General features: G+C 37.6%; 1 protein-coding gene across 2 annotated transcripts in view; it reads left to right on the top strand.

The window, feature by feature from the left end:
* Nucleotides 1-13,268, top strand: part of ZFR (zinc finger RNA binding protein) — a 44,560-nt gene extending 31,292 nt beyond the window's left edge. Inside the window, exons 16-20 of one of the 2 annotated variants that reach the window (XM_034442431.3) lie at nucleotides 3,298-3,395; nucleotides 4,227-4,322; nucleotides 8,807-8,918; nucleotides 9,088-9,185; nucleotides 11,847-13,268. In XM_034442431.3, the coding sequence (XP_034298322.1) occupies nucleotides 3,298-3,395; nucleotides 4,227-4,322; nucleotides 8,807-8,918; nucleotides 9,088-9,185; nucleotides 11,847-12,026 (584 nt within the window). In that variant the 3' untranslated portion in view covers nucleotides 12,027-13,268. The remainder of the gene's footprint in view (nucleotides 1-3,297; nucleotides 3,396-4,226; nucleotides 4,323-8,806; nucleotides 8,919-9,087; nucleotides 9,186-11,846) is intronic. The other variant, XR_015732070.1, reaches the window with a different exon arrangement.
* Nucleotides 13,269-14,058: the final 790 nt, after the last annotated feature.

Below are 14,058 nucleotides of genomic sequence, written 5' to 3'. Positions count from 1 at the left end.
AAACTTTATCCAAAAGCTTCTTTGGAAAAAAAATGGCTGAACATTAGTGTACATTTTAATTGAATGCTTTATATGCAATAGAAAGATTACATGCGAAGAGAAAAAAAAATTGCCTAATTGCCATGAGTTGAATTTTTCATAGTTACATGCAAATATAATCATACGTGGCATATAAAGATTACCATCCAAAATATTGTTTATGAAAATAACACCATTTTTTTAGTTTTTTTTCATTTAGAGCATTTGAATTCTGCACACATTGCTCTCTGTCTTAAAAGAAAACAAAGCTCTATTTTTATCTGATCCAGATTTGAATTACAGTTGCTATTCTAAGTTTAATTCACTTGCTAAATATTACCTTGAAGAAAGCAAAGCTTTTATTTTGAATAATTTCCTCAAGACACTGAGCAGCTTTAAACAAATATGCAAAAAAGTTTGAAATGTCTAAATGATGATACTTAAAAGCAGATTTGCAATAAACAAGAGTCTGTAAAGATTGTTGCTTATTTGTTGCAAAAGATATATTTTTTACTCCAGCTAATGCTCGGTGTCTTAAAAAGATTGATGGAATTTAGCTGGCTTTGGGAGTTGTATTCAGGTGACAAGGAAGGCTTTGTTGGAAGAGTCCAACCTTAATGTATTCTTGTTTGATAAATGATATCTTTAATCCTATGTGATCCTATTCAGTTACAAACTGAAGAGGGAGATGAAAGAAGGAGAAGGTAACACAAAACTGTTAACTATATAGGAATTTTGCTTTGCAGTTTTGTGCATTCGACAGTAAATTTTACTGAATTTGCTCTGGATATAATACTAAAAATGCTCGAAACAGCTGTGGAATGTTTCTTCAGCAAAATATTTCTGTTTTTATGTTTGTTTTTTATCCTTAGCTTTGTTAGTCCCCATCCAAAGCCTTCTAGCAGAGACAATTGAATCCTGTCAGGGATTGCTACCAAGACATCGGAAGGATTTTTGACCAAGTTTTTTAAAGCTCAGTGTCACACCTGCCATATTTGAACAATGAGGGTGTTTGGTTGCATAGTCCTAGCATTTACTGTTACTTTTGTGTTGGTTTTTTTTTTCTTCTTGTCCTTGTCTTTCTCTCTGGAATTACGCAGTGTTCACACTAGTGTTGAAATAGTTGACTGGGTAATACTTAATACATACCTGGAATTGAAAGAGCATGACCTACCTGTTAACATTTTAATAATGAAATAGTGTGGACACAGCATGTCTTACTGAAGATTAACCCCTTATATACAGAATACAGAAAAGCAATCACTTTAAAAATGATGGCTAATGTTTAATTCATTGATTAAAGACTAGAATTTAAGGGGTTAATCCATTTGGAATCTTAAAACAGATGCAAAAATCCACGTATAGGAAAGCTGCTTTTATGGATATCCAGCCTAGATGTCTTCCCAATTTCTGTAGCTGCTTTGGCATCTTTTGGTGACTCCAAGTTTCAGAGCTGATTTATGGTGGATATTATTTATCTTACACTGAGGTCAATGGCAAGATGCTAACTAATTTTAATAGAGCTGAATCATATATTTTATCTTGCTCATTAATTATATATGGTTATTAATAAACACTATTTGTACTTATTTACGTAAAGTGTATGAAATGCTAGTGTTCATTTTTAAATATTTATTGATAATTATTTAAGACTTCAGCAGTAAAGTAACTGAAGTCATAAGTACAAGCTGTTTAAAGTAGAATAAACTGCCTACATTGACAATATACATTGCTATAAACCTTAAAAAATACCTTATCAAATAATAATGATGACTTTGGCCTCAGTTGATTCTTTTATCTTTAAATTACTTTTGCCTTTCACTTGACAGTATCTATCATCTTAATGCCTTCTTTCACTTGCTTTTAAATCTCCGATTAGTAGGTATCAGTCTTCATTTGTATAGGGATAGCCAGTAAATGACAGAATATAAGCCCAGTAAACCCCATGGGAAAATATTCATAAGGATTTCCACAGACACATCGTTCTCTATAAAATAGAAATATTCTGTATCTAGATCAAGTATGACATAATTTCAAGCTTGACATTTCTTCTTGACCTGTTTCTCTTCATGTCTTCATTGATGATGATTGTCAAGCCTGATCTGTTAATTCCTTGGCTTTACATTTTTTCCTTGGTGTGTTTTTTGAGTGTTTGATTTGCTGTTACTAGTATGTTTGCTTACATTAGGTTACATTTTAATGTTCAGTTGTGTCTTGTGGCACATTAAATGTTTATTGTAACAGCAAGCTCACTGGCAAAAATCAAAATCTGTCGTTAAGTCATAGTTTCAAAATCAGAGTTACTTAAAATAGATATAAAATTATACCTGCTGCAAGTTTAGACACAATTGGCAAAATCATTTTAAGGTTTTGAATAGGTATAGTGTTTTTCTTTCTATAGAACTTTTGGTCTTCATGGTTTCGGGTTTTTCCCACCTTTTTCTTCTCTTAAATCTTTCTAGTTTTCTCTTGGTATCTTTCTAGATGAAATTGGGATGGATATATATGGCATACACTTTAATACTATAAGTCCAAAACTGAGTAAGAAATATGAAAATGTACAGATGCTCCTGGCGTAAATGTTTGTACAGTACTTCACATTTCTTTCAACTCCATAAAATTAAATAGCCTTGATTGTTCTATAAGTACACTTTGTCCTTACTTAATGTGAGATATTGTAGTACCTTCAGAGTACTTGAGAATTTCACTTTTAACTGGGACTATGTTTCAAGATAGCATGTGGTCATTTTAAGTTGTCTCAACAAACACAGGGCACAATTCACTGGGAACGTTTCCTGCACAAGTTTCATTAAAATGAATGGGAAGTCTGTACAAATGCCCATTCAGTTCAGTGAAGCCTGCACAGGAGAATTTTCAGATCGATTTTGCTCACAGTTTGTTGTAACTTTTACTTCATTCAAGTGGATTTTTGTGTTCCTTCTGTCTTGTGTTTCCCGTGCTGGTGCACTGTGTCCAACCATTCTTCCTTCAACATGTTAATTTTAGGGGGGAATCATTTTCCCAGTAGATGGTTCTTCACAAGTAGATGAGTGTAAAAAGATAAGATTGAGAGCTAACATTTTGTTACGCTCTTGACTATTTTTCATATTGGACTAAATGATACACAGTTTAAGGAATATTGCTGATGATATATACATTGGAGACAGGGATTTCAAAATAAATGGCATGTGTGACATGGAAGCTATTTTAAGGAACTGTCTTGCTCACCTGGTCAAACACCCATTCCTCACTGCATTTTGCCAATTCAATCCATTTTAGATGTAACTTCGGGTATGGTGAAAGACCCACCGGACGTCTTGGACAGGCAAAAATGCCTTGACGCTCTGGCTGCTCTACGCCACGCTAAGTGGTTCCAGGTTCGGAACATCATTTTACTTTCTTCTTGTAGCCTTATGAGAGAGAGTAGTTCAGTTGTTCAGTTGGATGTTAAACTACACCAAAAAGGGGGGAAAAATCCAGGTTGCCCATAGTGAATATATGTACACCTATATAAAATTAAATGGCTAGACGGGGGGGGAAATCATCTTTGAAGATTTGTACAGAAGAACTGTTTGTTCAGTTCTTGCCAATTTGATGTCAACTTGTTTTTCTGACCAGATAGCGAGGTTGAACATTTGGCTCGCTCTGGGGGAATTGTATGTTTGGTATCTGTTATGTATTCCATAAGGCTGCAGAGTAACTTTGCTTTAAATAACAGAATGTGTGTTTAAAGCTTTGTGTTTTAGGTGTAAGACTTTTACTTTTTTATTTTTTAAGCTCATTAAGTGTAGGGAATGAAAGGTGAGAAACTATTTGGTTCTGTGACTTTGCGCTTCAGCAAAGGCACAAGCAAGAAACCAAACAGATTCCCACAGCCTTTCATTCTCTCTACTTGTTAGCTCTTTACTTTTTGTATTTCTATTATAGGAAGGTAATTGTATTTGCTGTTACAAATAAATCTTAGGTCAAAGTGTGCAGGAATTCAAGGCATATTAGACTTGTAAAATAACCTGTGCACCTTGACTTGTTAAGCTACTAACCATGGCCTAAAATGCTTCTGTAAATGGCAGCTCCTGGAATGTCTCCAAATGACTTATTTATTTTCTGTTCTTGAGCTTCCATCGAACAGTGGCATTTTAGCTTTTCTAAGAGGCCTCTTTTTCTATTGGTGCTGGGATTGATTAACTTGATTTTGTATTGCTCTCAAGGCTAGAGCTAATGGTCTGCAGTCCTGTGTCATTATCATACGTATTCTTCGTGATCTCTGTCAGCGAGTGCCAACTTGGTCTGACTTTCCAAGCTGGGTAAGTAGTATTTTAAAACCATGAGCATATTATCACAAGTTATGTATCATATTTGCATTGGTATATTTCCTATAAGAGGCATTATTTAGTTTCTCAGGCCTTGTTGATTTCTTTCAGAAGCTACATTACAATAGACCCTTGATTTTATAGACCTTGATTTGTGGACTTTGGATTTTAAAAAAAAACTGAATTTCCAGCAATACGGACTTTGCCAAAAGCAAGATGAAGTTCATTGTATGGCGGATAGTTTGAATAATGTCTTTACTTTTTATGTTCGCTATATACATGACTCTTTATGCACATATCAAATCCCATTGCTATTTAACAGACATTCAACTCTAACATAGAGACACACCTTTCCTCAGAAGGCTATTAAAGTGAAGATTCATTATCTATTTATTATGTTAACTCCTTTGATAACATACATAGATCAGGTTGATCATGGATGGGTAAAATGAAATATTTTAGAGAATAGAGTAAAAGATTTTTAATAATAAGAAACTTCTCGATAAAGATAAGTTAAAGTAACAAATGAGTGATAAATTACCATGGGTCTTTTGTATCAAGTCAGATCTCTTGAGCAATAGAAATATTCAGTAACAGTAATACCAAGAATTTAATATTTCACTATTTAGAACAACCAAATGCAACAATCTCAAACATGTACATGTTATATTGCAATTAGATAGAAGGTCCACCATGTGGCTTAAAGGAAGCTTGGAATACTGATTTGGTAGATATTGTGGAAATTGGGCGGATTCACCTCAGCTTCAGTATAAGAACTGCAAGTTGATAAATCACTGGCATTTGACTTCCATTAGATTGCCGCATATGTATCGAAATTATTCTTCCAAATATTGGAGAGATCATAAAAAGGGTTATTTCTGATTTGTGTTGGTGATCATGTGATAAAGCTTTTTGATGTAAGATTTTGTGGAAATAGTTAACATCACTAAACAAAGAATTAAATGTTCCCTAGAGTTAGATTTACTGCATTTATTTACAGGATCAAACCTTAAGCTTAAAGATAAAGAATTTGTCTATTTAATTTTAGCAGCCAAAATAATAATTGTACAATATTGGAAAATTCTACATAACATAACATTTAAGATGTAGATTAACTTAAGTCCCTTCAATTGCCCCATCACAAAAAATATTACAGAAAAGGTTAAAATAATGAGACATCAGAAAGAGGAACCACAATTTTATCAATTTTGGATGGATTTTATAATTTACCTCAATAGCAATACATTATAATACAGTATATTTTCCATACATGGTAAATTTGTAATATGTGGTTTTTCTATTTGTAAGTTCTTTTTTATATTGTCTACATTTTTTCTTTTTTGTGTTTCTTGGATTAGTTACCTGATACTATTTATTATTCATAGTTCAAAATAAATACAAAAATTTAATCTATTACAGCAAAGTGAAATATTTCTAAATAAGCCAAAGCCCATCCATTCAATACTTTTAACATCTATTTATTACAAACTGTGTATTTTAGATGGTAATGCTAAGACATGTAGGGGAAAGGTAGAATTAGTAAAAACAAAAATAAAATATAATCTTCCTTCATACTGACATAAATATGACAGTATAATTCGGGTGTTAGCAATGTACAGCTCCCAAGCCACATGCTGCTCTTTCGTCCCCCTGCTGTGGCTCCCTGCCGGCTGGCTGGCCCCACCCCTCTCCCTCCCCTCCCAATCGCTCCTCGCGTGGCCTGAGAAGTTAAGGGAGACGGCGGGGATGGAGACTGGCTCCATATTCCAGAGGGGGAGGGAAGAGCCTCTCTACTTGCCTCTTATCTTGTGGGTGCTTCTTCCGGTGCTTCTTCATGCTGCGCGCACCTCAGTCGCTCAGGGAGACGTGCAACTTTCTCTCCGTCCCGAGACACTGACCCGGCCCGGCTGCAGCCGATGTTCCGCGTCATAATGGGCTCCAGGAAGAGGAGGGGATGCCGTCTCCCCCATTGTGAATTGCGCTAAATTTAAGTGTGCTGCACAAAGCGCTGTGAGAGCAGCCAGCAGACAATGGAGGCGGCGAGAGCAAGTTGCAAGTTGAGAGCATTGGCCCGGCCCAGCTGCAGCTGACGCTACTGCTCTCGCCGCCTCCATGGCGCTTCAGGGCACTTCACAATGAGGGCGATGGCATCCCCTCCTTCTGGAGCCCATTACGATGCGGAGCATTGGCCAGGCCAGGCCAATGTCTCAGGTCGGAGAGAAAGTTGTGTGTCTCCCCAAGCAACCACGATGCGCGCAGCACTAAGAAGCGCCAGAAGAAGCCTCTGCGAAATGAGAGGCAAGTACAAGGGCGCTTCTCTCTCGTCCAGAGTGAGTCTCCATCCCCACTGTCATCCTTACCTTCTCAGGCTATGCGAGAAGTGACTGTGGGGGGAGGGCGAGGGGAGGGCAGCCAGCCGACAGGGAGCCACAGCAGTGGGACAAAAGAGTTTCATTTATCTGGGAATCTGAAATGACTCTTGATTTAAATCATATGGTAAAAAGGACCCAAAGAAGAAGAAAGAACATCAGCAAAAAACCCAAACCCAACCCTCACCTGTTTTTGGAAATAGTGGGAACACACATACGAGTGTCGGGGGGAGAGAGAGAGGGAGGGAAAGAGAGAAAGATGAGAGAGAAAAGGGGAAAAAGAGAGAAATGAGAAAATGATGGAGGGAGAATGAGAGAGGAAAAAGAGAGAAACAAATGAGAGAGAGAAGAAGGAGAGGGACACAGAAATGAGAGAGCTGGAGGGAGAGAATGAGAGGGAAATGAGAGAGAGAAGGGGAGAGAAAAGAAAGTGAGGGAGCGAGAGGGAGAGGAAAAGAGAAAAACAATAGAGAGAAACCCATTTCCAACAGAAAACACCCGGAGCCACAAAACCTGGGTAGGTATGGCTGTGGGGGGGTCATGTGACGGGGGAGTGATGTTGAGTTGGCCACGCCCACTCAGGTTTTGTGGCTCCCAGTCTTTTTTGTGGGAAATGGGTCCAAATGGCTCTTTGAGTGTTTACGGTTGCAGACCCCTGGAATTGGTTACAGGAAGGTGAAAGTTTGGGGTGGGGGAGGTAGGGTGTAGGGATGCTGTAGGCAGGCACAGGCAGGCAAAAAATCAGAGGAACAACTTCCTACCTCCTATCGGCTTTCCCATTGATTTCGTTTGTGGGAAGTCAACAGTAAATGTTGAAAATCTGCAATCATGTGACAGTGGTCCACTGCAACATCATAATTGTGAGCCAGGCACTGATATCCCAGATCATGATCACAGGAACACTGTATTGGTTAGAGCTCTAAGGATCAGTTGTAAGTCTTCCTCCTTCAACATCATTGTAACTTTGAATGGTCACTGAACAAATGGTTATAATTTAAGGATCCTTTTTCTGGTAGCAGTTGCCTTATCTAAGAGGATTTTAGAACTATTAGTTCCATTCAGTTAGAGAACACAAATTGGTTTTTCACAAGGATACTATAATTTTATGACTCAGGCTCCATGCCATTCAATAGCTAACTTCCTTCTGAAAAAACATGAATATCTGGCTTGTGCCATAAGACTTATGGCACAAGACATAAAGGACCCAGCAAGCCTTGCAGGCTAGATTTGTTTCCTTTATTCAGCATTATCTTTGTGGTGGTGTAAGTTGTATGATGTACAAGGCTTTCTTACAAGATGCATCTTATAGTACATTCTGGAAGGGAGACAGCAGTATTTGCAGCGTTCTTCACAAACCAGCCACTTGAACTTTACCTAAGTACATGAACTAAATTTGACATACTCATTTTTGTTGAATAAATTTGTTAGAAGGAGCATTAAAGATAATTCCCAATTCCTAAAATTCAGTCAAAGCATTTTGCTTGTATTCCTCACATTCATAACATATCCTGGAACATTAGTTACTAAGTTTCCATAGGTTTAGAATAATAAGTAGAATCATCCAGATACCCCCTCAAGCGATAGCAGAGTCTTTCTGGTTGTTTGCATTAGTGATGCAAACAAACAACCAGCACCACTAATGAATAGTCTCAAGCAGAACATACATTGTTATTTACCTATGTTACAATAACTTCACCAGGCTGATTGCCATTCCCTTGTGAACAGTCAGCTAAGGCTTCAGAGATTCTGGGGGACGTGTCACATTTTGCAACACAAGAACTCTATGCTCACCCCACACCCCACCCTCCAGTCCAGCTGGAGATTCCACCACACTTTTCCAGGTTATACCATCACCACTGTTCACTCTGTTGGTCTCTCCCAGAGACTTTCTTTTTACATACCTTCTCCTAAAGCAAATGGTATAGTTGGCACCATAGGTTTAGCCATGGATGGAATGTGATCCCTGCCTTTCCCAGGGAGTGTAAGACTTTAACCTATTATTAGTGAACTCTGGTGCACTAAACCAGAAGGAACTTCCACAGTAATAAGTTTTGCTATGTGATTTAAATGAAAATGTAGGCAGTGGCTTATTTTTGCTTATTTATTTAGGCAATGGAATTATTAGTAGAAAAGGCAATTAGCAGTGCTACTGGACCACAAAGCCCTGGAGATGCATTGAGAAGAGTATTTGAGTGTATATCTTCAGGAATTATCCTAAAAGGCAAGTTGATTGGTAACCAAAATCAGTAATTTCTTGATAATTAGTTTTGCTGATTATTTATTCAATTTATACTGCCCTTCTCACTATCAAAAGTGACTCTTTAACATATTCTTTCTTTAGATTTTAGTAAGGATGAAATAATATTTCTGGTATATCCGGTTTCTTGTAGGTGGTCCTGGTCTTCTCGATCCTTGTGAAAAAGATCCTTTTGATACACTGGCTTTAATGACAGATCAACAAAGAGAAGACATTACTTCAAGTGCACAGGTAATTTGAATGTTGTGAATTATGAACATTTTGAAGATATACAAGCCAACAGTATAATTTGAGCTGAAAATCAATTGTGTTACCCAGTAGTATTTAACATTTGTTTTCAAGTAAATGGAATTCAAGTAGTATTTAACACTTGTTTTCAAGTAAATGGTTTAAAGTAAATGGAAAATTGTTTTTTTATATGGTAGTTTATTTAAGTTTTCTTTGAGTCAGGCTCAATTCGTATTGATTTCATGGACACTTCCATACAGTTCTCTTGGCAATGGCATCAAAGAGTTTGCTACTGCATTTTTATGGTGTTTTTTTAAACTTTCCTGTCTAGTTTATAGCCCTAATATTCCCTAGTTGTCCTATCCATATGCTAACATTTTATTGATAAATTATTGCTCTTGACTTTTAAAATTGAAGTCACTAAGCAAACAATAGTAGATGAGCAAAAATGAAATGTTATGTAGGAAATTTTAGCTGGTACCTGCTTGCCTCATTATGCATGTAACGTAGTTACCAAATACTAAAACACTTGCTAGACCCACCGTGGTGTCCTATGATTCATGTATATTGGGCAATGTGTCTCCCTAGAGCTCAATTCAGAAACTTCTAGAACTTACAGAATTAACTGGCTGGTATCCTGTTTCCCCCACTCACCTCCCCATGCCATACAAAAGCATGACTTCCATTGTGAACCCCTTTTTTTTTCAACTAACATAGTATTGGTTGATCTGATTTTCGGCGGGGGGGGGGTTCCTCTTGACTCTTCTCAAAATTTCATCATAACAAGACAAGTTATTCATCATGATCCATCTTTCAGTCTTATTACTCTAAGAACCCATTTTGCTGGCATTGGAGCATAATAAATGCTTTTTCTGCTTGGATGAAAAGCATAGTTGGCTTAGCCAGATTATCCCACTTCCTGGGAGCAGTTTTTAAAGGTAGCAGTTTCCAAAGCATTTGTGTCCTTTTAGCTTCTTTCACATCCCCATTGCCCATAGAGCATTGAATCCTGTATCACCGTTATAGGTAGGCACTGAAAAAAATTAACTTAATAAGAGTTCAAAGCGTTCTGAGTGGTCTGCCAACTTAATTCCATGCAAGACAAAAAGAAAAAGATGGATAAAGGCCTGTCACTTCCCTGATTCCAGGTCTCTTAATTCTTCTCCATCATGTCCTTCTCCAACCCCATTACCACAAATTTTGTTATAGATGGCCTTCATATTGCTCAGTTGACCCCAGCTTCTCCTCATATACAGAAATCAATCTCAGAAATGAAGTAGGCTTGCCTTAAGATCTATTACTCCGTAATACCTTCTTACCTCCCTTCGTAAGTCCCGTTTGGACAAAGATCCCTGTCTTTGTCTCAGCAATTTAGCCCTGCATTTCTTGAGATGACATGTATCTTGTGGAGTCTCAAATTGTAATGCATGCTATTTCTTCTGTAGTGGAGTTCATGCCAGTGTCTCTGAACTTGATAATAATGATTCTGTACTGCGGTTATCCCGAATATGTTTTACAGGCTTTAGATGCTTTCTATAACAAATTTTCATCCCACTCACATTTTGACCAAAGTATCAAACTTTCAGCTAGAAGTTTTAACATCTCATATCAAGAAGTTTTAGTGAGATGTTGGCATTGTTTAGACACAAAACACAGCAAATTTACAGACATCAGCCTGAAGGCTCCAAATGACCATGATTCAAATCTGATGTTCATCGATATCATACATTTTGGGATCTCATGGCTCGCTTTTAAGATCTATGTAATTCCATAACAGATGATATTTAGGTTTTCTGGATCATTTTGCAAATTTATCATTTTAGGTTCTAGATTAAATTCTTACCATATCATCCCATCATTTCTAAACATCTCATTTCTTCCTTCCTGGAAAAAAAATCTCTTGAGGACTAGATTCCATTCATTTTTTCTTTATTGTTCTTTTCATATATACTTTAATATCTCTAGGAAAGTCACCAGTTCGGGACCGTTGCCATCTCAAATATTTTTTGAGGCAGCTTTTTTTTTTTTTTATCAGTGTTCTCACCACTGATATATTCATGTCGGCATGGAGAGTTCATAACCAAGACTCTGAGTATAAACATAGACATCACAAAATGCCACTTGAGCTTCTCATAGTTTGGAATTCAGATGGTAATCAGATATAACAAAAAGTGTGCACACCAAATTATTCTGTAAACTAGCAATTTCCAAATGTGTAGAGATGCATAACTTATGTAATGTATTTTTCGGACTATAAGACACACCAAGATTTCGAAGAGGTACACAAGAAAAAAAAGTTTTTGCCGGCCCCGGCCCCCAGGAGCACTCTGCAGGCCTCCCAAACCCTCTGCGCATCCCGTTTTTCGCAAAAACAGGACGCGCGGGGCAGGTTTTGGGAGGCCAAAAATGGCTGTATTCAGTATATAAGGCGCACCAACATTTCCACCCTATTTTAGGGTGGAAGAAAGTGTGTCTTATACTCCAAAAAGTACAGTAATTCACAGATGACTGGAGTTCCAGGTAAGTAACCCAATTCTTGTACTTTAAAAAAATGTGTTAAATACGATTTTTGCCGCTGGAAATGACTTATTAAAATTAACTGGCCTCTGTTCTCTTGAAGTTGAAATTCAATCCGTCTGATTTCCTTTTTCCTTCTGCTACCAGTTTGCGCTGAGACTTCTTGCATTCCGTCAGATCCACAAAGTTCTAGGAATGGATCCTTTGCCCCAGATGAATCAGCGTTTCAATATTCACAGCAATCGAAAAAGGAGAAGGGACAGTGATGGAGTTGATGGATTTGAAGCTGAGGGGAAAAAAGACAAGAAAGACTATGATAACTTTTAAGCAAGAAGTTTGTGTGTGCATTGTTAACACAACAAAGTGAAAACGGAAGCCATTTGTTGTAAAAATAATTCTTAATATCTGTTCAAGTACAACCACCCCCAAAGGTTACAAATACTTTTGTGTGGCATTCACACCATTTTAAAGGATGTGCAGACTTAATTATGATAGAAAAAGATTACTAATGAAAACTGTATTTCAATTTTTGGTTTGTTTTTAGCCTGCCTCCTTTGTTTAGGTTCTAAAATATAACTCTTGATTTATGTTCTTTACGTTAATTGGTCACTGTGTACTTAAGTTGTACTGTATTTAATACATTGTTAACGTGTTTTAGTTGCTTTGTGTATTTGCAAATATGTTTAGAATTTGTACTTACCTTTCACACTTGTAAGTTGCTTTGTATTACAGATGGTAAATACAGCTCTTCCTTCACTTAATATTTTATAGCAGAACACTTTTTTGTAAAGTGAGGCTGCAGGACTATTTCTCCTTTATGTGAAGCATTAACAATCTCTTATCCTGCTATTTAAGTGCTTTCAATTTAACGTTTCTGCCAATTCCATGGCATTTGTCTATCTAGTGATATAATGGTGTAATTAAGACAGATTTGTGTTATTCTAATCAGGTTTGTTGTTAGTTGCACATTAGCAGTATAAAAGCAAAATGTATGCAGTATGAACAGCAATTTTAGCAATTGATTAAAAATGGCATGATTTTGTTTTTAAATAGAATGGCTTTTTAAAAGTATTGTTTTAGGCTTCATGTCTAGGGCTTTGTTCAGTTGACTTTCACATAGCAAGGCCAAAAAATAATTTTCTGAAATGTTGCAGAAACTGTAAACAAGAGGACAGTTTTTCCTGGTTGGGTAGAGTTTGGCTAACTATTTTTGGAGAGCTTTGTAAGTATGGTAATAATACCATTAGCTCTGAATTAAAAATAATTGTTTGCCATATCAGTGCCTGTGAAAGGGTTCCTTTGCTGTTTTTGTACCAAATTATACAGTGATTTTCATTTAAACCTAAAATTGAAGATAATAGTATCTCACATAAATTGAAGGCTATGCTATAAAGGAAAAATAGCAGAAAATTATTTGCGGCCATAATGTATGCTTACGTCTCCTTCAAACAGCTAAATATTATAGTGGTGTAATTCAGTCTACATCTGCCTGTTGATGTATGCTTTGGTTCACAGGTGTGATTTGTTACAACACTACAGTTGAATACACAAATAAAGAGTAAAAATGTACTAAGTGATGTACTACTGATTGTACACTCAGGACAGATACCCCTATTATTAGTTTCACTAATTTACCATATATCAATTTAGCAATGTTCATAATATTCCTAGTTCTTAAAGAGATGGGAGTACCAAACCATTTTATTTGTCTCCTGAGAAACCTATATGCAAGTCAAGAAGCAACAGTGAGAACTGGACATGGAACCACTGATTGGTTCAAAATTGGGAAAGGAGTCCGGCAAGGCTGTATACCAGTGATGGCTAATCTTTTTGCCATCGCGTGCCAGGAGGGTGGGAGGGGGGAGGTTCACGCATGCGTGTGCCCACACCTATAATTCTATGCGCCCCCCTGCGCATGCGCACGCAACCCCCATCCCCCGCTCCTGGCACGTGATGGTCTAGTAGGCCCATTTTTCTTTCTTACCTGGTTCCAGATCCTCTCTATGCATCTGGGAAGGGTGAAAACAGCCTTTCCCATTCCCTCGGAGGCCTGAAAGGGCCCATTTTCCAACTCCCGGTGGGACAGGAAGTGACGTTTATTGCATCCCTAGCCTCCAGAGCCTCTTTAGGAGCCTCTAGAGTCTCTGGAGGCTGGGGACAGCAAAAAAAGTCACTTCCTGTCCCACCGGGAGTTGGGAAATGGGCCCTTTCAGGCCTCCAGAGGGCTTCTGAGGGAGTGGGAAAGGCTGTTTTCGCCCTCCACAGATGCATAGAGAGGATCTGGAGCCAGGTAAGAAAGAAAAACGGGCCTTCCCCACCCACCCCCAGGCCCTCCGGAGGCAGGAAACAGCCTGTTTCA

Source organism: Pantherophis guttatus, chromosome 2, assembly GCF_059756535.1.
Source record: "Pantherophis guttatus breed Tessera chromosome 2, ASM5975653v1, whole genome shotgun sequence".
In the NCBI taxonomy this organism is placed as follows: domain Eukaryota; kingdom Metazoa; phylum Chordata; class Lepidosauria; order Squamata; family Colubridae; genus Pantherophis; species Pantherophis guttatus.
The sequence above is the reverse complement of the archived record's forward strand: the minus strand, read 5'-3'. Positions and strand labels throughout refer to the sequence as shown.